Raw genomic sequence first — 24,424 nt, 5'->3', positions numbered from 1 at the left:
TTTTGGAGTTGATTACAGATAATTTAGAGGTGCATAGCTGTTGTAAAGGGAATGTATTTATGATCAGCCCGTGAGGGGATTGTGTTTACATTGCAGTCGTGGCTGGCTGAAATGGAGCCAGGAACTCTTTCTGGGTCGTCATATCAACCACATCCTATATTCAGACCTTAACAAGGTAATATTCTGAAGCCTTAACTAGGCATTTCAAAACAGCAGTTAAATTTATGAAGCTCTTCTCATTGAGCGGGCTTTAATGTTGCTTTGATGTAGTTTTAAAAGGCTTTTAGCAAACATGCATTTCTCTATGTGATGTATTTCTTTTAAGCAAATATTTTAATAATCAAGGGCTGTTTGGTCTGCTTATGGAGTAGGAATTGTGTTGGAATGCATGTCTTCTTGCTATTCAGTGATGTGATGTTGAGGAGGGTTCTTTTTTCAAATGTGTTCTTGTATCTCTCTCTATGAAAGTACCTCTCTGTGAAAGTCTGCAGATCAACTGATTTTTTTTTTTTTTTTTTGGCTGCATATGTGGCACAGAGAAGTTCCAGGGGCCACAGCAGAGACAACACTAGATCCTTAATCGCTAGGCCACCAGGGAACTGCTACACTGACTTTGTGTTTGTACTTTTAAAAGGATTGAATTAAGGAGAAAATTGAGCTAATTAATCAATTTGTAACCATTATTTTCACTCACAGATAGCTGTTCAGCACTATCATTTTCATGCAGGTGTCTGTATCCAAATACATACGTATTAATTTATATTAGAAAAAAGTGGTTTGTTTCTCCCAAAAAAGGAAGCTATTTTTCTTTCTTCTTCTTTTTTTTTTTTAATGGCTGCATCCATGGCATGTGGAAGTTCCCTGGGTCAGGGATTGAATCCCAGCCGCAGCTGTGTCAATGCCAATCCTTACCCCACTGAGTGAGGCTAGGGGTCAAACCTGAATCCTTAGAAACTATACTGGGTTCTTAACCCACTGAGCCACACTGGGAACTCCAAGAGAAAAACATTTAAACCCCATGCCTGAAAAATGAGGTTAATACCTGATAAGCTTTCGAGACTTTGGAGCCTTGATTGCTGCTTTTTCACCTATGACAGGGGTTTCCAAACCTTTCTGTTCACTGAGTTAGGGATGGAGTCTGGGAACCTGTGTTTTTAAAGTTTCCCGTGTGATTCTTGTTTCCTCGCCCCCGCCTTTTCTTTGCCGGTGCCCCGGGCATGGGGCATGTGGCAGTTCCCCGGCCAGGGACCCAAACTGCGCCACAGCTGGACAGGCTGGATAAAAGAGGGAGTAAACTGGCAAGAAGGCAGAAGTAGGTGACAGGTACATGAGGAAGACAGCAGAGAGGATAGGAGGGGGTGCTTGTTGAACACAGTGACTGCTGTCAGCGTTTATGCCAGAGGCCCAGCAAGTGGATATTCTCTTCTCTCTGCTTAGGGGAAAAATTAATTTTTGTCACACGAATAGATTTGTTTCCTTCCTAGGAGTATCACAGGCCTAATGATTGTCATAGTTCTCAGGAACTTTAAAAGGGCTTTGGGAAAGAATGGCATCAAGAGACAAGTGTCTTGCGTCCAGCCTGACTTTTTCTAAATACTCCCATCTTCCCTGGGAGCTCTAGTGAGCTCTCCCAGTCTCAGAAGACTCAAGTTTCACTGTCTTGTCTTGTATTCAACCCCACACTTACCTGAGGGTTGTAGGAAGGTGCTGACATGATTAAAACAATCTGCCATCATGCTTTTAGCTAATCTAGTTGACTGGCCTGCCTTATCAGTCGGTGTGGTGATCGTATTTATTATGCCAAATACTGGGATCCATAGTCTGAGCTTACAGGTATCCCGAAGGGGTTGGTGAGACAGGATGTTTGAGTCAGAGCTGTCCTGGAAAATCTGGAACACACGGCTCTATCTTTAGCACTGTTGTCTTTACGGCATAATTAGTATTTATACTATAGTACACCTGCTATGTTATTTATCTTTCTATTTCTCCATCTCCCTCCCCCTCCCTCCTTCTCTCTCCCTCCCTCTCTCCTTTTCTCTCTCTGTTGACAGCTCCTTGAAGTCCCAAGCAAAATCTTAGACCTCATGAGCATTATAAATATTTGTTGATGATAACATGACATGTCACATGCCCAAGTGTAGTCATCTCTTTCTTAATACTGGATCTGCCGTATTCTCTGGCAAGGCCACTAGGGCTCTGCAGAGGAACTGTTGTCACCTGGAGCTATTTATAGGGCAGTTTGGAGGAGGGGAGGTAGACGAAGGGAGGAATTGGTGAGCAGAATTGAGCATGGGTTGAGAGAGGGCTCTAGGTAGTAGTATTTGAAGGCAGATGAGAAAAGCAGACGTAGTGAAGTGGCATTAAACCTTATTTTCTTGATTTTTCTACAGGAGGACGAGGGGAGGGTCGGGTCTTCTTTCGTTTGGTAATGGCAGATAGTCCACTAATTAGAAAATAATTTAAAATACTCTGTTCTTTTACTACACACTTAGTTTTTTTTCAGCCTAAGTAAAATTTCTAAGTGTTCGTGCTCAGTGTCAGTGTTTGTCTTGCTTTATAACACTTTTTGTGTTTGCAAAAAGTTACACTGATGGCCCCTGGAGGAAGGCAGTCGGGCGACTGACTGTTGTAGGTTATGGTTCCTTGCCTTTGCATGTGGCTTTTCTTGGCTTTTGCATGTGGCATATGCCCAGGTTTTAAAGTCGAAACATTGAAATGCAAATGCCTGCAGGTCAAAGGACAAAGAAACAGTGCTATCTGTCCATTTGGCAAGCCTGTGTTACCTTTATTGTGTGCAGAGTATTGGCACCGAGGAGGTGTGCAAAACAACAGCAGACCCAGCAGTTTGTTCACTCGGAGTTGGCAGTCACCTTGGGGACGTGTGAAACAGTGAATTGACTCTGTACAGTTTATGATTGTCGTTTTGACACTCAGCATTCTGGGAGGTCAGGGAAGTGAAGAGCTGAGAAATGGACAAGGCAGTAACTTGAACTGAACCTACTGGCTTAGGTAAAAGAGTAGGGAAGAGAAGAGAGGAAGGAAGCCTCTCTTTAATGAAGCACTCAGGGGTCTTACTGAAAACATACTACCCACAAAAAGAATATCTCTTAACATGACTCCTCTAGAATAGGGATTCTTAACCTGAGTGCTGGGTCATCAGATGAACTTTAGGGGCCTGTGCTTGCTCTGGAATGGCGTAGGCTACATTTTTAAAAATACGTAATTGACCTGGAGAGTCTGAAGCCTTCATCTGATTCTCAAAGGGATTTGCAACCCAAAAAAGCTCATAATTATTATATCCTGACAAATACCTTTGCTGTCCATCTTCAGAAGTGCACGTCTCTGAATGTGTATCTTCCAGTGAAGAGGTATTTGGGTGAAGAGGTATTTGGGTGGAAGATTAAAGACAGAAACCCTAGAATTCCTTGTAAACAAACAGCCTTCTATCAAACACTGCGTGTCATGGGACATGCATTAGTGCTCATGCAAAGGACAGCGTGTTCTCACGTACACTGTGATCTAATCTGGTTCCCAGGAGGGGGGCAGTTAAAGTGCCCTAACTGACTAGTGTGGGTGAGGCTCCAGGTCTGCCCTCAGGGAGGAGTCAAACAGAATGTGTACCTGCTCCCGAGACAGAGTTAGAGCCAAGTAGGAGTGTTGGGGGTGGGGTGAGTTGACCGAGAAATCACATGCTTTTTGGAAGGTCAGGACATTTTTTGGAAACTGCTGGGCTATTGAAAACAAGGTATGAAAGAGCAGAGGGAGCCCTGGGCAGGTCTAGGAAGAGTGGCTGATGCAGGACCAGCTCCCCTCTGCTGCTTTGGACATACAGACCTAAAAGACTGTCCTAGAGCTCACACAGCACTCGCAGTGGGCAATGGAGCTCCCCTAGACCACAGCCACCACCCGAGGCCCGGCTCAGGGTTCCTAAGGGCTCGGGAGGAGCTGAGCTCCTGAGTCTCGGCCGCCTCCCCACCCTCTGCCCCACTGCTTTAACTGGACGCTCCACTGTCCTTGCTTCATGTATTGGCCTTCTGTGTTGGGTTTGACTGGAAAAGGGTAAACTTCTCAGTGCCCTGGAGCACATGAGTCTCTGCCTTTCTTGGACAGTTCCTCTGCTTTATCTACCTTTTTCCCCCTAGTTATTCATACAATATTGCCTAATGCCTAATCAGGTCCTTAGTCAACAGATGTTCTGGGCCATTTGAATTCCTGTTCGGTAATGATTAATGATGACAATGTTGGGCTGGTTCTGGAGACCTCTTGGTAATTATAGGCACCCACTTCATGTATCTTCTTTTGTTGTTGTTGTCTTTTTGCCTTTTCTAGGGCCGATCCCACGGCATATGGAGATTCCCGGGCTAGGGGTCCAATTGGAGCTGTAGCCGCCAGCCTGTGCCGCAGCCACAGCAATGCCAGACCCAAGCCATGCCTGCAGCCTACGTCACGGCTCACGGCAATGCTGGATCCTTAACCCACTGAGGAAGGCCCGCATCCCCATGAATACTAGTCAGGTTTGTTTTCACTGCACCACAACAGGAACTCCCTTCATGTATCTTTAATTTATGTATTTTATGTGGACTGCCTCATGGAACAGGAAGTTATTCAGTTTCACAGTGACAAATTGCTGTTTGTTTTTTATTTTCTTTTTGATAAATTGGGATCACTGTAGCATTTTGCTTTTTCCTCTTGAAATACTGATAACCTAATGCCTTGGTGTTTTTCCTACAAAATGTCCTTAACAATAGGATGTGGGTTTGTTAAGAGATGGTTGACTCCCTTCCTTAGAGTAACAAACACAAAGCGAATACTGCTATGAAATCCCTTCTCTAAAGCCAGCTGGGAGAATAAAGGGTTTTCACAAAGATGGACAGCAGGAAGGGTCAGTGGTAATGCTTGGTTGGGGTGGAGGAGTGCTGGCAAGATTTGTTACCTGGACTGTTAAAATTCTGCCTATCCATTTCTTTTTTTTAAAAATAAAGGTAAGGCAGTGTTCTGCTCTTAATGAAGCTTTCAAAGTCCTTAACATTTAGAAGGTGCGTTCTCAGTAGCTCTATCTCAGGAATGTAAGGAAGCCAGTCTATAACCAATGCAATGCATCATTGCTCTTTCAGATATGAAATAGTGAGTTATTTGAGTGCAAAGCATTATGTACTTGGGACCCTCAGGAGGCCCATGTCAGCCCCCTACCCCCATCAGTAGAAATTTCTACAGTAATAATGCTGCTCAAAGATGCCTACTCACCAGCCAGCCATTTTTCTCGTCTTTGTGATTCACTTTTTTTTTTTTTTTCTCCTGGGAGTGCTCACAGCATATGGAAGTTCCCAGGCCAGGGATTGAACCCAAACCACAGCAGCAGCCCAAGCCACTGCAGGAACAATGCTGGGTCCTTAACCTGCTGCACCACAAGGGAACTCCTCTGGGATTAACTTTTAAATGTCCTCTTTCTCGTCTGCTCTTGGAGGTTTTTTTTTTTGCTTTTTAGGGCCGCACCTGTGGCATTTGGAAGTTCCCAGACTAGGGGTTGAATTGGAGCTACAACTGCTGTCCTACACCAGAGCCACAGCAGCTCAGGATCCCAGCCATGTCTGTGACCTATACCACAGCTCATAGCAACACCGAATCCTTAATCCACTGATCGAGGCCAGGGATGGAACCTCATGGATGCTAGTTGGGTTCATTAACCTCTGAGGTACGAAGGGAACTCCATGTTTGAGAATATCTTGATTGTGAGACTACCTCACATTCTGGAAATCATTCATTCATTCATTCAACAAACCCTGATGAGGTGGTACCCTCTGTCAGGCAATAGGAGGCAAAGATAAATGAGCCATAACCTGGGAAAAGACATGCGTACAAATGAGTACTATAACAGGATACAAGTGCCATAGCGGATCGTGAAAGGCTTGCTTAGGTAGCTCTTCATGTAAATCAGGCCTCCAAGATCATCCAGCTCATTATTATCTAGACCTTATATTTAGAAGCAGCACAACTCCATTTTTGGAGGAAGGATAACAAGGAATAGGGGAGCTGCTCTGTGTGAAATGGGTGGGGAAGCCCACAGTCTTTCCGGCCCTGCCTCCTGTTGTGTCATCCTCCCCACTGAGGATGTACCTCTTACTTTATAAATGAGGGTGTTGGCGTTCCCGGGCATGTGATGTAGCCAGCTAGTGCAGACATGGCAGTAGGACTTCTTTCTCCTCATTCTTAGCCTCCGTGTCAGTCAGACATGAGACTGATAAATGACAGTTACAATTTTTCCTAGTTTTATGTTCCATCCCTCAGAAGAACTGTCGGTAAACACATTTCTGTCATGGGCTTCACCTCTGCCTGGCTTTGTTACTGAGCCTGCTTTTAAGCTTTTGCCTCCTAGTGACCCAGATGCTAATCAGTTCTATTCCCAGGGAGGTATGTGACCCTTTTCATTGTCATCTCTGGACAGTGCCAAGTTGCCCCATCGACGAGCAGCCTCTTCTGTGTTCTGGTGGAAATTCGGTTTCCGCAGGAATCGCTGTAAAGGATGTTTGATGAAGGTGTGATGGGTGATGTGGAGCTTAGTGCGAGAACAAACCTCATCTTGTCTCTTTGTAAACTGATGAAGGGATGAGAAGAGTCTTAGACTCTTGTCCGTTTCAAAAAATTTTGGGGGGGAGCCATGCATACAGCATGTAGAAGATCAAACCCGTCAGAGATCAAACCCACACCACAGCAGCAACCCAGACTGCTGCAGTGACAACGCTGGATCCTTAACCCCCTGTGCCACAAGGGAACGCCAAGTAAATTTTTATTAAAAAAATTTTTTTTAAATAATTGTTATTTTTTCTTTTTAAGGGCACCTGCAGCATGTGAAGTTCTCAGCCTGGGGATCAAATTGAAGGTGGAGCTACCAGCCTACACCACAGCCACAGCCATGCCGGATCCGAGCCATTTATGCCACCTATGCTGTAGCTTGTGGCAATGCTGGATCCTTAACCCACTCAGTGAGGCTAGGGATTGAACCTGCATCCTCAGGGCACATCTTTATGGATACTGGTTGGGTTCTTAACCTACTGAGCCACAATGGGAACTCCCAAATTTTTATTAAAAATTTTTTTTCTGGAGTTCCCGTTATGGTGCAGCAGAAATGAATCTGACTGGGAACCAGGAGGTTGTAGGTTCGATCCTTGGCCTCGTTCAGTGGGTTAAGGATCTGGTGTGGCTGTGGCTGTGGCATAGGTAGACTCAGCTTGGATCCTGCATTGCTGTGGCTGTGGTGTAGTCCGACAGCTGTAGCTCTGATTAGACCCTTAGCCTGGGAACCTCCATTTGCCATGGGTACAGCCCTAAAAAAAAAAATGCAAAAGAAAAAAATTTTTTTCTTTCTCTTTTTTAAATTATAGTTTACTCATAATGATGTGCTCCAAGTAAAATTTTCATTTATATAAACTTTTATTGATAGCGATGAGCTGCTCTAAAGAAAAAACAGTAATATGTCCTTTCTCCAGTTCTGACCCTCTGTAGCATGGAGGTCCCTTCACCTAACTCAGAGTCTCCTTAAAAGAATTTGGACTCCGGTGATCACCTTCCTTTAGGTCCTTTCCACAGTTCATTTTGCTGGAAAGTCCAAAGTTTTTTTGTTTTGCTTTGTTTTTGTTTTTTCCCTTGGTGTCTTGTGTCATCAGAATGGAAGTGGGGGAGTTCCCGTCGTGGCGCAGTGGCTAATGAATCCGACTAGGAACCATGAGGTTGTGGGTTTGATCCCTGGCTTTGCTCAGTGGGTTAACGATCCGGCGTTGCCGTGAGCTGTGGTGTAGGTTGCAGATGCGGCTCGGATCCTGCGCTGCTGTGGCTCTGACGTAGGCCGGTGGCTACAGCTCCGATTCGACCCCTAGCTTGGGAACCTCCATATGCCGCGAGAGCGGCCCAAGAAATGGCAAAAAGACCAAAAAAAAAAAAAAAAGAATGGAAGGGGGTTCTTCATTGTGAGCGTTCAGTTCAGTCTGTGACCCAGTGTAGATGTGATGCTGTCTGTAGAGCCTTTCAGAGGGACAGGGGTGTTTCCATTTCTTGACAAAAAGTTTACAGGAACAGGGAGTTCCCATCATGGCTCAACAGAAACAAATATGACTAGTCTCCATGAGAATGCAGGTTTGATCCCTGGCCTTGCTCAGTGGGTTAAGGATTGAGCTGCACCATGAGCTGTGGTGTAGGTCACAGACGTGGCTTGGATCTAGCGTGGCTATGGCTGTGGTATAGGCCGGCAGCTACAGCTCCAATTTGACCCCTAGCCTGGGAACCTCCTTGTGCTGTGGGTGCAGCCCTAAAAAAAAAAAAAAAAAAAAGAGAAGTATTCAGGAACATTTGTTAACTTTAGACACTTTATTAATCAGTACCATATGATATAGTAGTTTTATAAGTAAATTATCTCATTTAATCTTGATACCTACGTTGCAGAGTTGTTATTCTGGATGAAGAAACTGAGATTGAGAGGTGAAATAGCTGGTCCAAGGCCACCCAGCTAGTGCAGCAGAACCAGGTGGCTGTCTGTCGTGCCTGACTAGAGCCTGTGCCTTAACCACATCCCTGTGCTGTCTCTCGGCCTGTGTGTGGCAGTGGATTCTCTCGTGGCTGGCTTAGTTCAGGTGAGGTTTGTTGGGTGCCTATCGTAGGATGCAGCTTAGTCATTGCCTCACTCCTTGGGTGTCCTGACATTAGCACTATGCTGAGCAGATAGGGCTTCTTGTGCATGTGGCTGCCCTTAGACTTGTGAAGCCCATCTTCTAGAACTTTTTAGATGGAGGGATTCAGCTTCCATGTCATAGGAGGTATACTGAAATACAAATACTTAGATTTGTACCTAAATTAGACACTGAGTTACTGCCATTGACTACTGCATGGGGAGGCTGTGTCCTGAGGATTTCATACTAGTGAAGAAACTGAAGCCTATGGCTGGAGTTCCGGCTCTGGTGCAGTGGGTCAAGGATCCTACTGCAGTGGCTTGGGTGGCTGTGGAGGCGTAAGTTTGATCCCCGGCCGGTGCAGTGGTTTAAGGATCCAGCAATGGAGTTCCAGTCATGGCTCAGCGGAAAGGAATCTGACTAGTGTCCATGAGGATGCAGGTTCGATCCCTGGCCTTGCTCAGTGGTTAAGGACCCGGCGTTGCCATGAGCTGTGGTGTAGGTTGCAAACGTGGCTTGAATCTGGTGTTGCTGTGGTTGTGGCGTAGGCCGGAGGCTGCAACTCCGATTAGACCCCTAGCCCGGGAACCTCCATATGCCACAGGTGTGGCCAAAGAAAAAATGGAATAAAGTGCATGACTGGAAATTTGATGCATAGACCAGGCAGAGTGATGTGTGATGATCGGATCTCTTACCCTGGCTCCTAGAAGGCTTCGGTGAAGAGCTAGAGTATTTAGAGAGAGTTTAAGGGCATTTTATGAAGTAATCACTGTGCCACCGGGATTTGTTTGCCTTTCAAGCATGATTTTGAGGGGGTTGTAAGTAACTTGTTACTAGTGAAGTTTGTGAATGTTTTGTCTTTAAAAAAAATTGGTTTTATTGAGTTGAAGATTATCCCTCTAAGTCAACTCTCATTCCGAGAGGCTTGTTAGAATGGAAGAGAAGGCTGCTGTTACAGTTAACTGCTGAAGATGTCGCATCACCTACAATATAGTTTCTCTACCCTCCATCTCCTGGCTACTCCTAAGGGACATTGTCATTCATGTACAAATCAGGCCAGGTAGCCTGAGGGAGGAAAACCTTTGTGAACCCCCCTTCCTAGGAGCAGTTGCCTCATTCATTAATACAGGGAAGGAGAGAGGAGATGGCAGCAGGACGCCTGCTCTGTGCCCCTGACCTCTGCACCAGCAGAGGCAGGGCCTGCTGCTAAACGCTGGAGAAGCTCAGCCTTTTACTCTAAGAAAGCCCAAGAGCTGTTGCTGCTGGTCCCCTGCCACCATAGACCCAAGCCTCTAAGGATAGGGCCAGCCTCATGGAGTTACCAGTTTTCTTTCTTTTCTTTTTTTTTTTTTTTTTTTTTTTGCTTTTTAGGGCCGCACCCATAGCTAATGGAGGTTCCCAGGCTAGGGGTTGAAATGGAGCTGTAGTTGCCAACCGATATACCACAGCCACAGCCACACCAGATCCAAGCCGCATCTGTGACCTATGCCACAGCTCACGGCAACACTGGACACTTAACCCACTGAGCGAGGCCAGGGATCGAACTGTAACCTCACGGTTCCTAGTCGGATTTGTTTCTGCTCCGCTACAACGGGAACTTCAGAGTTGCCAGTTCTTGGTGGGGGCTTCTCCTCTGCTTGACCCACCCTTCCCCCTGCCGCCAGAGTCTAGGCAGTCGTGGAAAAGCCTGGGAGTAATCCCTAACTCTGTGGGGCTGTGGAAACATGTTAAGATCCCACAGGTCCATAGTGAGGTATGGGAGCCACCTTATTTGATTGACCAATGCCTTCGTCTATGGAGTTGCTGGTCTTGTAAGAGGTTTATGCTGATACATTTCTTCCATCACACTGCTGTTTCCAAGGCAGGATATATTTTCAGAAGACTGAAGGCTAGGACTGAATAGATTGTAAACACTCAACATATGGAGGACACGCTTTCAGATTCTTGAAACCAGATCTTGCCTTTCTCTATAGTTACTATGGTAATAGGTGCTATAGAAATGTGCAGATGCTGTTGTGACCTCCCTTTGGAGAAAGGATGCCCCAGATCCTTTGGCTTCACTGTCTACCAAGACCTGGCAATTCTGGCTGCTTCCCTCCAGGCGCCGCGTGGTGGTGGGGGCCCCATCTTCCCCTTTGGGTTCAATCATCTTCAGCCTTGGCTTGCCCTACTTGTCACCAAAAGCGAGGCTCACAGGGGAGCCGTCTTCTCGGGGTGCCATGTAATCTGAGCGCGCCAAGGTGAGTGTTATGGGAATGGGCAGCAGCAGTTTCTGAGTCTTCAAAGAGGAGCCTGAGCATTTACTTGTCAGAAATCATAGGATTGAGCTCCCCTTTCATACTGAAGAAACAAATGGCGCTCAGTGGTTTAGAAACCCCTCCAGTGTGAGCTCAACTGCGGTGTAGCATGACCTCTTTCCATGCTGCTGGTAGTCTGCTGTGACTCCATACTGATTTTACGTTCATGTACCACTGAGGGTTAGCTGGGGACATGGGAAGAATTGCCTTGCATTCAGGACGCAGGTTTGGTCCCAGCTTGACTGTTTACTCTGAGTGACTTTGGCCATTTACTTAATTCTCTTGAGCTTAGTTCCTTCGTAGTCATGGGACCCTGCTCAAAGGGGACTGAGCCTGGTGTGTCCACATCTGTTAGACTTCAGTCTGGGGCTCTTCTTGTGTACCACCCTCAGCGGCTGAACTTGAGGGCCTGCAGTCCCTGCAGGGATGCTCCTTAGGTTCCATCAAGCTGTCTGTAGAGAGGAGAGTACCTGGGAGCCGGCAGCACTTCTAGGTTTTCCAAAATGGAAATTCCACAGGAGCCTCCGCGTCCCCCACTCTCTGCCTCCACCCCCAAACACTATTTTGTAGCCGTCCTTTACAAGTGATGCTAAAGCCACAGGTGACAGTAGTTCCACCCACAGTTGACAGTTGTTGTTTCCCCTAGTGAAAGGAGATGTGACCAATCACTCAGTCCACAGCACATGTGCTTTCAGGATTGTTCCAAAGTTGGAATGATTTTTGCGTGATGGTACCTAGTGGTGACCCACGGTCTCATCAGCATTTACTCTGTTACACCAGCCCTGTGGATGCCTGGTGCCTAGGCTCTGTTCTTAGAAGATCCCAGCCTAACCATTTTAGAATTTAGCCAGAAAATCACCCCCCGCCCGGGCCCCCTGCCCCCAGGTTCTCATGGGAGTAAAGAGTCTTGTCTTCTCCGCCCTGAGACCTGGCGGCACTCGGGGAACAGGGCGGGTGTTATGTTTATTTCTTTTGTAAAGGAAGTGGCGTCTTTGGCACCAGCACTGTAGACTTGTGGTCCCTTCTCTGCTCTTTTCAGTGTTTGAGGTGTTGTCTCAGTATCTGCTTTGAGTGCTTGCTCAGTGGTGTTTGAACGTGCTAGCGATAAACACCCTCCTCCTTAGAGACAAAAGCCTGCCAGAGAGGTCTCGACTACCAGAATCGTGGCCGCCTTTTGAGGTTGCTAAGAGGCTAGTGTGCTTAGGTGCTTTCTGGTTGCTTGTTGCCCAAAGGTGCAGGTATGTGTTGAGTAAGTGTGATGCAAGAGCTTTGTGTCCCTGGACTCCTACTTTTCCAGGATTCCTTGTCTGAACTTGCTCTTTATCAAGAAGTTAATAGTCATCCATTCAATGAGCTGTGGGATTGAATTCACCCAGTGATCAAAATAAAAGGGGCAAAGCCTGGGTATAAGTTTTCCTGAGGTGTGGCAGCACCAGAGTTCAGAGACCTCAGGCCATTTATTCTATAAACTCAGAAGCTCTTGACTTAGATGGAATGGTTTTCTCAGGGTTTTGGGAGGCCCCACTTATCAGTTGCCTTGTAGGGCCAGAGCTGTTCACTCCTATGCCCCGCTCCCAACATCTGGCTTGGCTGCAGTGGTCACAGGGCTCACCTCAGGAGGCACAGGCGTTCCCACTTCCTGACCCTGCCTGAGAATGAGGGCTGAGGCAGAGGTTCCCAGGTGTGACCTTCTCAGAACAGTCTGTGTGGATTCACCGAATATGACTTTTTCCTCAGTGTTTCAGAATCACCTGGCTGCTCATTTTCGCCAACAGCTTCCTTAAGAGATCATCAGCACTGGAGCAGCATTACATTTCATGAGGCCCTTGTACTCGCATGAGCTCATTTAGGCCTCACAGCACGCTTGACATTGTAGAGCAAAGGGAGTTGTATTACCCAGTTTTATAGACGAGGAAACTCAGCCTTCGAAAGGTTATGGCCTACCTCTAGCCACAGGGCTACTAAGCATTGGAACCTCAGGTCTCAAGCCCAGATCTTTCTAGCTCTAAAGACCATGCCCTTTGTACAGGGTCCAGCTGCCTTTCCATTCCTGAAGGAATAGCGATAACCAGCGGTGAGTGGGAGCCTGGAAGTGGCCCCTATAAGCACAGGTCCACTGAGCTCCTCCCTCCCCCACAACATTCCAGCCTCCGTGAGGTCTGGGAGCAGGGCAGAGCTAGTCAAGTGGCTGTTGACTTCTGAAAACAGGTTGCACCTCTTCTGCATGTCCATTTGCCAGATGGGATGCAAAACTGGCCCTTGGTGCGGGGTTTATAAATTCTGGATTTGAAACAGTGCTAAGGAGAGTAAGTTTATCTCCATGTCGCATCTGGGAACGGGGCTTCTTCCCCCTGTTGAGTTTCCTGGTGTCGTAGCAAGGTCAGAAGAAAGCTCATGGTAGAGCCTGCTATGGTGGATAACTTCCTATGGTGGATAACTACGGCTTACAGCTAGTAAACTGTTCTGAGTTCACGCTCAATTCCTTTTGTAACATTTGTGTAACCTAATGTTTGTTATAAAGTGGTTTCATGGTCATTATCTTATTTGATCCTAGTAAGAGCCTTGTATTGAGTGCTGGGTGGGTGTTCATTCCACTGTACAGGTGCAAAGTGGAGAGAGCCAGAGAGACTTGGAGGCTCTCAGAGCCTCACCTTCCTGCCCCTGGCTTCCTCCCTCCTGGTCCTGCTCCCTCGGAAGTAGCACCAAGGGTTGTTTGTACCCCGAGTCATATGTGAGGTTGTAAGTAGGATGTTAGGATTTGTACTTTTTATGTAGACAGATACTTAGAAAAGAACTTGTGTGATGGCTAAACAACCTGTTTCTCTCTGCTGAGGCCTGCCTGGTAGGAGTGTACGGCACCACTAAGAACCGAGTTGGCCTGAACGTGGGGTTGTTCAACAGCAAGGAGCAAGTATTCTCACTTAAAGGCAAAAAGCCTTTAGGGGATGTAGAGAAGGAACAAACCTGGTGGTCTAGGAAAGGCTCTGTCTTGGACTCTTGGACTCGGTGTTTATCATTTAAGAACATTTACGCGGCATATATGGTATATGGTTTCTGTGAGAGGTGATGCATCATTTTTGAACTATGACCCTTCTGAAGGTCACAGTATAAGTGGGTGGAGTGAGATCGTAGACAAAGACATACACAACTGAAAGCTATTTGTTCATCCAGAAGAGTGGAAGACAGACAGACAGACAGACACACACACACATACACACACACATCCGTGGGCTGTGGGAAGAAAGCTGTCAAAGACCAGAGGCAGGCCTTGGGACAGAAGAAACCAGAGGCCTCATTACCTGTCCTGGCTAAGAAAAGGAGCCAGAGCCTGATGGCGCACCTGCCCTCACAGGCAGCGGGGATGTGGGACTGGGCCTGTATCAGCAGTCAGAGGGCCCGGGCAGTGCCCAGCTCTGAGGTGGGGAGAGCAGCAGGGGGCAGGCACTGCAAGGGAGACGCTGGGCTGCTGGGGCCCCAGGAGGGAAGCAGTGGACGCTGGGGAGCAGCAGAACAACCACAATACTGGCCAGTAAATGAAGGCGCCAACCTGGCTGGGCCCTGTGGGGTGAGAACGGCCAGCTGCAGGGTGCAGAAATGATAAACGAGTCATTAGTTAGAAAACCCAGACCACTAGGAAGAAGGGTGGAGGCAGGGAGAAGGAGGGAGGGAGGGGGGAGTCAGATCTGAAGAAAAATAAAAGTGGGTTTCATGCTATTTAATTCAGAGACATAATACCACTAAAGTTTTTTATTATTTTACTCCGTATTTGAGAATTTAATCAGTGTTTTTTGGTCTCCTTCATTGAGCTAGCTTCCTCAGGAGGCATTTCATTGGTGCATCTGCACCGGTTCCAGCTCAGGTTGGAGGCTCCCCAGGGTGCTGTAGGTGATCTGGAACATGGCATTGGACTCTGGGAAACTCAGCATCTGCGGGAGTCTTGGTCTGTCTTCTAGGGGAGCTTCTAGTATAATCGGCGGCGGGGGGGGGGGGGGCAGGACCACACACTAGTGGAAGCTGAAGAATTATCACCCCTTAAAGTGACACCAGTTCTAGACTGGAGTGAACTCTGCTGAGCCACCAGCAGGCTTTCTGCTGACGCCGAGCAGGAAGCCATCCAGCAGGGAGGGTGCAGGAGTCTAAGCCGCCACTCGCCTTGCTTCTGGCTCTTTCATCCTCGGATGAGTTGCGGTAGCTGTTGGCCGGTCACTGTCAGTTACGTAGGGGGAGAACTGTCCTGGTTTCAGGACTTTCAGCACTTTCTCTAGTGCTGGCCAAGCTCAGCAGCCTGTCACCCTCCCTCAGTTGTGGTGTTCTGAGGCAAAGAGAAAGAAGGGGAATGAAAAGGATTGCCAGGGATGCCTTTGGGACCACTGGGAGAGCAGGAGTGATGACGTGGCCTGACGTGATGTTTCCATCTGGCAGCAGCGCACCGGGCTAACCGACCTGAGATTTGCGGAGGTGAGTCTCTGTGGAGGAGGGCTTGACGTCTTTGAACGCGGCTGGTCTTTCGGAAGCCCCAGAGCCTTGAGCCTGTCATTTACCAAGGCAGAGGCTTTGAAACCAGTGTTCTAGACCTGCTGGGCAGGCCCCCACGAGGGAACACTCGTGATGGGATGTGTCACTTCTCTCAGAGCAGGCAGGAGTGCACACCAGTAGTGATCATGTTCGGGAGTTGTGGAAGTAGAGTTATACGCAGAGGGTCACAGTTCCGGGAGCAGAAGAGAGAGGACAGACACCGTTCTGTAAAAGCAAAGTCAGGGGCCCAGGGGACTTCCTGTTGATGTTGACCCTGTAGTACAGGGTCTTAGCTGGTTTGCTTGGTCTAATTCCTCCCTCTCTCTGTCCCTCCCGCCCCTTCTGCCTGCCTTTCCCTCTCCCTTTTCAAGAGAATTGAGCCTCTTTATATAAAAGAAAGAGCAGTTGGCTAAAAAGTCCAACAAGTAACATGCATTGATAGTTTTCCAGATGCCCTTCCTGTCATCACTAGCATACTTATACATAGCCGTACCCTTCCTGTCGTCATTAGTATACATAGCTGGAGTCAGTGTTGGAGTCCTTTTTGAACAAGAAAGTTTATGGGAGTTCCTGCTGTGGCTCAGCGGTAACAAACCCGACTAGTATCCACAAATAAGTTGATGTAGGCTTTCCTGTGCCTGGGTACAGCCCATCACCTCGTCACACTGGTGCCAGGAGTCCATTGTTTACTGTTTTTTTTGTTTGTTTGTTTGTTTGTTTTTTTGTCTTTTTGCTATTTCTTTGGGCTGCTCCCGCGGCATATGGAAGTTCTCAGGCTAGGGGTCGAATCAGAGCTGTAGCCACTGGCCTACGCCAAAGCCACAGCAACTCGGGATCCGAGCCACATCGGCGACCTACATCACAGCTCACGGCAACGCTGGATTGTTAACCCACTGAGCAAGGGCAGGGACCGAACCCGCAACCTCATGGTTCCTAGTCGGATTCATTAACCACTGTGCCACGACGGGAACTCCTGTTTACTGTTGTTTGAGGAGCTCTGCCCTGTATTGTTAGGCAGTGTGACTTTTCTCAAATATCATAGTATGGCTGTTAATCATTTTGGCACAGACTACCATGAATTACTTCTTTTTTTTTTTTTTAGGGCCACACCAGCAGCATATGGAGGTTCCCAGGCTAGAGGTCAAACTGGAGCTATAGCTGCCAGCCTACACCACAGCACCGCCAGCTCAGAGCCGCGTCTGCGACCCACACCACAGCTCACGGCAACACCAGATCCTTAACCCAGTGAGTGAGGGCAGGGATCGAACTTGCACCCTCACGGTTCCTAGGTGGATTCTTTTGTGCTGCGGCACAACGGGAACTCCTGTTTTGTTTGTCTTGAGGGGTGGGAAAGCTTCCTGTTAGGGAGCAGAGGTTGAAGTCTAGAAAGGCTCCACATTTATGGGTTGGCCTCTGATTTTCCAGGGATTCCAGTGGTTCCTGCAGAGCAGAAAAGGATTCGAGGGTAGAGGTCACCCTGACCAAATGCGGCCAAGTAGCTGTTCAGAGAATGCCGTACAAGGTCTTTCCTGAAAGCTGCCCTGCAGGCGACTCCCTTGAGGAGCCGTATCCAGGCCTCGGGTGGACGTGGGCCCGCTTCCTCACACCCAGACTCTGTGGGTTGAATGTACTAACTGAGCCTTCCCAAGAATGTTCTTCCCTGCCAGATGGAGCTTTCAGCCCACATTAAGGACTCACTGTCTTGCTGCTGGGGTGGGATGAGCTGGTGTCTGTCTTTCCTTCAAAGCAAACTCCTTAAATGCTGTTTGAGTTTGGAGCCTGTTGGAGTGGTGGCCTGCAGCTGGCTCTTGCTGTCCGCGGTGCATGGCGTGGGCAGCATGCTCTACACCGGCCCCCGCCCGCCGTCTTTCCTTCAGATTGTTGTTCAGCAAGTGTTTCTGGAGAGCCTGTTATTTTCTGGGCCCTGGAGCTTAAGCAGTGAAGCCGACTGCTGTGGTCCTGCCCCTGGAGCCGGAGTTGGGCCTCCTGTGGGCTGGAAGGAGGGAATTAGGGGCTCTTGGACAGGACAAGGTCGATGAGGGGGGCGGAGGGGGTACCTGTGGGGAGACTGGCACAAATAAAGTGCTGCTGAGAAAAAAATGCCAGGGTGGGCACTGGTGGAAGCTGGCTTTCCCTTCATTGTCTCTTTATAAGAGAAACAGAAGCCTTGTTGCTTGGAGTTCCCGTCGTGGCGCAGTGGTTAACGAATCCGACTAGGAACCATGAGGTTGTGGGTTTGGTCCCTGCCCTTGCTCAGTGGGTTAAGGATCCAGCGTTGCCGTGAGCTGTGGTGTAGGTTGCAGACGTGGCTCGGATCCCGTGTTGCTGTGGCTCTGGTGTAGGCTGGCAGCTACAGCTCCGATTGGACCCCTAGCCTGGGAACCTCCATATGCCACGGGAGCCGCCCAAGAAATGGCAAAAAGACAAAAAAAAAAAAAAAAAAAAGAAGAAGAAGCCTTGTTGCTTAAGTGACAGTACCCCTCCCCCCAATGTGTAGTTATCATCCAGTAAAACAGTTAATGGTCAGATTTGATCATTCACCCCACCTATTTACTTTTTTTTGATGAGAACACTTAGGAACTCTTCTCTTAGCAAATTTCAGTTATGCAACACGGTATGATCAGCTAGTGTCACCATGCTGTACATCTGATCCTCAGACCTTATTCATATTGTAACTGAAAATGTGAACCCTTTTACCAGCCATCCCCCATTGCCCCCACTCCCAGGCACTCCCCATTCAGCTCTTGTTTCTGTGAGTTGAAACCCCCCCTTTTGAAAATATTCCACACATAAGTGATATCATGCTTTGTCTTACTGTACTTCAGCTCTTTTCGAAGTGTTCTTGGACATCAGTGAGCCTCAGCCAAAGCATATGTACGTGGCATTATTTCTCATGTTTGCTGGGTGCTTTACACGGGGCAGGTGCTGTGCTAAAAGCTCCTGTCCTGTCCTTAATCGCATCGTATGAACGCTAAATCTAAAGGTAAGGGAAGGTTCAGAGAGATCCTTTTGAGCAAACCAGGCCTTATAATATCCCGAAAGATAACAAGATGTGCCGACATGCTGAGAGAAAACTCAGGATTTGCAGCAGCATGTTAACAGTGTTATGTCTGTGGGCTGAGATAGGCTGTTTTTAATTATCTTCTTTATGTCCTTCAAGGGCCATTTCTTTTGTCTTGTTAGGGCCGCACGCGTGGCACATGGAGGTTCCCAGGCTAAAGGTCGAATTGGAGCTGTAGCCCTGGCCTACGCCACAGCTGCAGCATCTCAGGATCCGAGCTGAGTCTGCGACCTACACCACAGCTCATGGCAACACCAGATCCTTAACCCACTGAGCGAGGCCAGGGATGGAACATGCGTCCTCATGGATGAAGGTCAGATTCATTTCCGCTGCGCCACGATGGGAACTCTCCAAAGGACCATTTCTTACACTTCTTTGTCCTGACCGTTGACACTCATTTTTCAGCGGAGCTTGGTAGTACCCAGTAAACAGGTGCTGGGTGTGGTATAAAGTTAAGGCCTCTTCTTTCCTTGACTCCATTTGGCCCCCATGTTGGTAGCTCTGGTTCTGTGTGACTTTGTTAGTTGTTGGTACAGCTGTGCTGCTGTTCATCTGGAAAGTTCCCGGTTGGGCTCCACCCCTTTGCACTGCCAGGGTGGAGGGCGAGCTTGTCTTCTGGGACCTTAGCTCCCTGACTGACGAAGGCTCGGCCGTGGCAGCAGGCAGGGGCACTGATTGGCTAACTCGTGTTTACTCCTTGAGCCTGGTGGAGTCTGGAGTGGGCTGGGCACAGTCTGCTCGCCTGGTGACTCAGTGTGGCTCATGGGGCTGGCGGGTGCCTTTGGAGCTGCTCTGGACGACGTGGCGTAAGGGTCCGGTTTGTGTGCTGCTCTCTGCACCAGGCCGTCTGCCTCTAACAGGTAGGTCAGGCTGGCCTCAGGGGTGCTTGCTGCCAAACGGAGAGCGGCTGCACTGCAGTATTTTTTAAATGATTGTTTTTCTTTGTTATTTTATGTTTTAGGTAACTTTTAATTTTGATACAATTTCAAACATACAGAAAAAGTGGCAGGAATGGTCCAGTGAACTCTTGTGTACCTTTTATCCAGATTGCTTGTCACTCAGCATCTGACCCCATGAGCTTTCCTTGCGTGCCCCCCATGTATGCGCATGTACACGCTCTCCCTCTGAACCATTTGGCAGTAAGTTGCAGGTAATACGCCTCTTGACTTTTGAATACCTCAGTATATATTTCTTACAACAAAGACATTCTCCTAAATACCCACAGTGCAGGTAGAAAAACAGCAAGTTCAGCATCAAGACATTTTGCTTTTACCACCATCCATATTGACGTTTTGTCCCTATGCAGATATGGTCCCAGTAATGGCAGAGCTTTATTTTTAATAAAAACAGTCCTGAGGCACATGGGTGACTCCTGGGTTACGTTGGCTCCGAGAAGAGCAGAACCAGCAGGTGTCTGGGGGAAGCAACTGTCGTGGGCAGCACATCATCTGCTCCTCATCTCCACAGGCCCAGAGGGGTGAGAGCTGCGAGAACCACACTTGGCAGCGATGTCAGTGGAACTGGAGACCTCAGAGGGGGTGGATGAGCCGGAGGAAAAGAGCTCTGGGGCCCCAGAGAAAGAAAACCACACCAGGTGAGTGATGGGCTGGCCGAGGGGAGTCAGGTGGGCCCAGGGTCTGCCATGCCCAGCATACCCGGGTCCGTGTACGGTCAGGGGTGGTGGTGCTGTGGATCCCAGGATGCTCAGTGCCCTCCTGCTCCTTCTCACCCATCTCATGCTTGGAGGCAGGATGACACTGGGAGGAGTGCTGCATGGGGAAATTTGACGGCGTTCCTGGTCCTTTTTTCTTCTTAAAGTCCTAAGCGTTTTGTCATCAGGGGTAAGAAAGTGTGACCAGAGGCAAAGCTAGCATCTTTTCCCGTGTCTCCCATCCCTTTGAATGTGTGAGCAACTCTAACTTCAGGGCTTTTCTTACTGGGGAGGGCCAGTTCAGGCAAAGCCTCAGGTTCCCATCGTTCCTAGCCTCGCCTTGGCAAAGAAGTTGGTTTTATTGTTTGCTCACTTTGTTTTTTTTCAATGGCCATGCTTAGGCCAGGGATTGGACCCATGCCAAAATAGTGACCCGAGCCGCTGCAGTGACAGTGCTATATCCTTAACCTGTTGTGCCACAAGGGTTTTTTTAATGTCTTTTTTTTTATATCTTGAAATAATTGCTAATACTAGACTATTTTCAGCACATGGGTGGTGATGCAAGCCAATCTCTTAAAGAAGCCAGCAGAGGCTGGGCTGCGAGAGGCCAAGTTGTTCTCGCTCTCATGGACAACTGCCTGTTCACCTGCTCAGCGTGTTCTCTGCCTTGACTGGAACCAGCTGCTGGCATCTGTCGGCCCTGCTCCACCCTGCCCAATTTTGTTAAGCAGAACAAACCTAGGTCCAGCTCCAGTCTCCGCGGCCTTGATGTCAACCTCCTGCGCCTGAGTCCAGCCACATGTAATCCTGAGGAGGCCTTGGGTCCAAGGTGGGAGGGAGGCAGCAGGGCCACCCCAGCAGGTGCGCAGTCAGTCCGCAGTGGTGTGGATTCTGGGAGATACCTGCCCAAAGGGCCTCTCTTCCCCAAAGCCGGCAAATGCTGTGGGCAGATTAGAGGCCTGTGTTTCTCTGGGCATGAGGTGGCCACCAAAGCCAAGCATTTGAGTGGCTCACAGACACGGACATGGTTGAGGCAGCGGTCGCAGTCATCCAGGTGTCGCCCATGTCCTTGGCGCAGACCCACGTCTGCCTGTCCCGTGTTCCTTGGTAACAGGCTGGAATCACATTTCTGAGCAGCCTCTGCTCAGCAGCCAGTCAGCCTGGGCTGGGAAGGGCGAACTCACACACGCGTGCCCTCTCCACAGGATGGCGGACCTCTCCGAGCTCCTGAAAGAGGGGACCAAGGAAGCACATGACCGGGCAGAAAGCACACAGTTCGTCAAGGACTTCTTGAAAGGCAACATCAGGAAGGAGCTGTTCAAGGTTCGTGCCCTTGGTCATGGGCTGGGCTGGGCTGGGGGCCTTAGTTCCAGGAGGAAGCCCCACTCCCGCCCCTGGAGCTGCTGAGGGGGAAGCTGGGTCTTTTTCCACACCAGGCTGTGGGTTCATGTCCTAAACGGAATAACACAGTCATGTAAAGGGAGTGATCCTTACACCAGAGAATTCACCAGGTCCTTCCTTTAAGAAGCAAAAGCTCCCTGCACCCACGAATAATTCACTGTGTAGAAGCGGGCCTTTGGGGAGTGGAGGGGGTGCCACTGGCGCCTTTGTCTACAGCTGCTCAGACGTGTGGGCAGTGGGCTCGGGAGTGGCCGGCCCAGGCCCCGGCCCTGTCCCACGGTCTCCCCTTCGCCCTCGGCAGCTGGCCACTACCGCGCTGTACTTCACCTATTCGGCGCTGGAGGAGGAGATGGACCGCAACAAGGACCACCCAGCCTTCGCCCCCCTGTACTTCCCCACCGAGCTGCACCGCAAGGAGGCGCTGGTCAAGGACATGGAGTATTTCTACGGTGGGGACTGGGAGGAGCAGGCGCAGTGCTCTGAGGCCACCCGCAAGTATGTGGAGCGGATCCACTACGTGGGGCAGAATGAGCCAGAGCTGCTGGTGGCCCACGCCTACACCCGCTACATGGGGGACCTCTCGGGGGGCCAGGTGCTGAAGAAGGTGGCCCAGCGGGCCCTGAAACTCCCCAGCACAGGGGAAGGGACCCAGTTCTACCTGTTTGAGAACGTGGACAACGCGCAGCAGTTCAAGCAGTTCTATCGGGCCAGGATGAACGCCCTGGACCTGAACCTGGAGACCAAAGAGAAGATCGTGGAGGAGGCCAACAAGGCCTTCGAGTACAACATGCAGGTACTGCCGGGGCCCAGAGCTGCCCAGACGGGCCTCAGTGCACTGGGACACATGAGCGCAGCCTGCCCCAGGTCAAGTCCAGGGAGCGCGTCGACCAGAGGGCATGAGCGTGTTTGGGGACAGCGAGGCCCCAGCACGTGGAGGCGCTGGGGAGGAGGGAGCTGTCCGCTCCCTGTTCTGGTCATGAGGAGTGGAGTTCCCCCTTCTTAGCACGGGCTGCTGTGAACAGTCCTCCCTGATAAGTTCAGGGAGAGAACCAAGGAGAGAGAGGAGAACGCCGCCGTTTGCAGGCAGCTGTTAGACGGGCCCAGGCCTGGGGAGATGCTTCTGTGTGGCGCCAGCCCCAGCCTCACAGCAGGAAGGCAGCCACAGGAGGTCTCTGTGAAGCCCTCCAGTCGGCTGTCAGCCCTGCCTGGGCCTCATTCTCCCACATTCCTCTTTTTGTTTCTTGCTAAAAATACCCAGCGCCTGGAAATGGAGAAGTACCCGTGCTCCCCGGGGTCTGGGGGCAGCAGTTTTGCTTTCTCCTCATGTCTGTCTCCCGGTAGTTTCAGCTGTGGGCTGTCAGCCCCAGCAGCACTGGTGCGGCCACACTTCCCAGAGCTCTGTCCGGGCGAGGTGCCACCCCCACACTTCTGGGCATGCCTGGCCTGCCCCGGCCCCCTTTGTGGGGGGGGGAGCTTTTTCTCTAGAAGCAGTGTACACAGTCCAGTGATGGCTGCTGATCCCCGGCACCTGCAGGTATTTAATGAACTGGACCAGGCTGGCTCCTTGCTGGCCAAAGAGACGCTGGCCGACGGGCTCCCCGTGCACGATGGGAAAGGAGATGTGCGCAAGTGCCCCTACTACTCTGGCGAACAAGACAAAGGTAGGTCTCATGTGTCCTGCACTCCTCCCCCAAACCCTGGGCTGGGAGTGTCCGTACCCCCGCTGATGCCGTGTCTGTTGGTGCTGCCGTGCAGGTGCCCTGGAGGGCAGCAGCTGCCCCTTCCAAACAGCCCTGGCTGTGCTGAGCAAGCCCAGCCTCCAGTTCCTTCTGGCGGCCAGCGTGGCCCTGGCTGCCAGCCTCTTGGCCTGGTACTACATGTGAAGGACCTCCCCCAGCACGCTGGCGCTCCTCCTGACCAATGGCCCACCCCCACTTCCACCCACAACCGAACTACCACCTCAGGTGACTTTTTTTTAATGCTGGGCTTGAGAAAACAAGCACCCAATAAAAGCCAGATGCTAAAGCCTGCCTGTCAGCATCTTGTCTGCGGGCCAGATGCTGAGCTGGGTGCGGGCCCGCCCCGCTGCAGCCCCTAGTCCACAGCAGTGGGAGTAGCCAGCGCAGCTCAGCAGGCCAGCCAGGCCTCTGGAACCAGCTCTGCTTCTGGGGCGCCTACTCCTCTGACCCTAAGGCTCATTCCCTCTGCTCTTCCTCTTGTGTCGGCATTTAGGTGGGGGGGGGTCTTTCCCCTGCTGGGAATGGAGCAGCCAGCAGGTCCAGGCTCCCCAGATGTGGCTGCTCTTCTGCAGGACCCTCCTAGGGGCAAGGGCCACCGGGGGGTAGAAGCCAGGCTCACAGCCTCCCTCAGAGACCCTGCCTGAGTGGGGTCTATTCAACGGTGGCCTGTCTCCCCCTCGAGCTGTGTAAACGCTACCACGTGCTAATAAAGTGGACTCTTGACAGCTGCCTCCCTCCTTCCTGGTGTGGTGTCATCCTTCTCGCTGGTGCCGGCAGCCCCTTCACCTGCTCCCAGTACTGTGGTCGCTTTCCAGTGGCCCTCTTTTCCAGGGCGGGTGCTGGGACCATCTCACGAAGACCCTTAAGGCCATCTGGGCCTGTGGTTTTCTACCTCTCAGAAAGCTCTGGAGGGCTTTTTTTTTTTTTGGAAAAAAAATTTTTATAAATAGGGATAAAAAAGGCATGTACTTGTATTATGTAATAATTCATTATCTAAAATAGAAATGTGAACTTAAATATTTAATAGTTTATTACCTATTTTATGTATTTAGGACCTGCAGAAGTTTTGCTCAAAAAATGGGGTTGGAGTTCCTGTTGTGGCG

The 24,424-nt window shown here is 49.8% G+C and overlaps 1 protein-coding gene across 3 annotated transcripts in view; it reads left to right on the top strand.

Annotated features, from left to right (window-relative positions):
• HMOX2 (heme oxygenase 2) overlaps nt 1–24,424 on the top strand; it is a 36,736-nt gene that overhangs the window by 3,694 nt on the left and 8,618 nt on the right. Inside the window, exons 2-6 of one of the 3 annotated variants that reach the window (NM_001244412.1) lie at nt 19,998–20,124; nt 21,387–21,504; nt 21,884–22,375; nt 23,117–23,243; nt 23,338–24,059. In NM_001244412.1, coding sequence (NP_001231341.1) covers nt 20,039–20,124; nt 21,387–21,504; nt 21,884–22,375; nt 23,117–23,243; nt 23,338–23,465 — 951 coding nt within the window. In that variant the 5' untranslated portion in view covers nt 19,998–20,038 and the 3' untranslated portion in view covers nt 23,466–24,059. Of the gene's footprint in view, nt 1–19,997; nt 20,125–20,726; nt 21,505–21,883; nt 22,376–23,116; nt 23,244–23,337; nt 24,060–24,424 lie in introns of those variants that run through there. The other 2 variants (XM_085015823.1, XM_013995673.3) reach the window with 2 other exon arrangements.

The sequence above is a fragment of the Sus scrofa genome, chromosome 3, assembly GCF_054392235.1.
Source record: "Sus scrofa isolate SSC_HxYL_T2T_F1_AM1 chromosome 3, Sscrofa_HxYL_maternal_Yorkshire_Landrace_v2.0, whole genome shotgun sequence".
Taxonomy (NCBI): Eukaryota; Metazoa; Chordata; class Mammalia; order Artiodactyla; family Suidae; genus Sus; species Sus scrofa.
The sequence above is the reverse complement of the archived record's forward strand: the minus strand, read 5'-3'. Positions and strand labels throughout refer to the sequence as shown.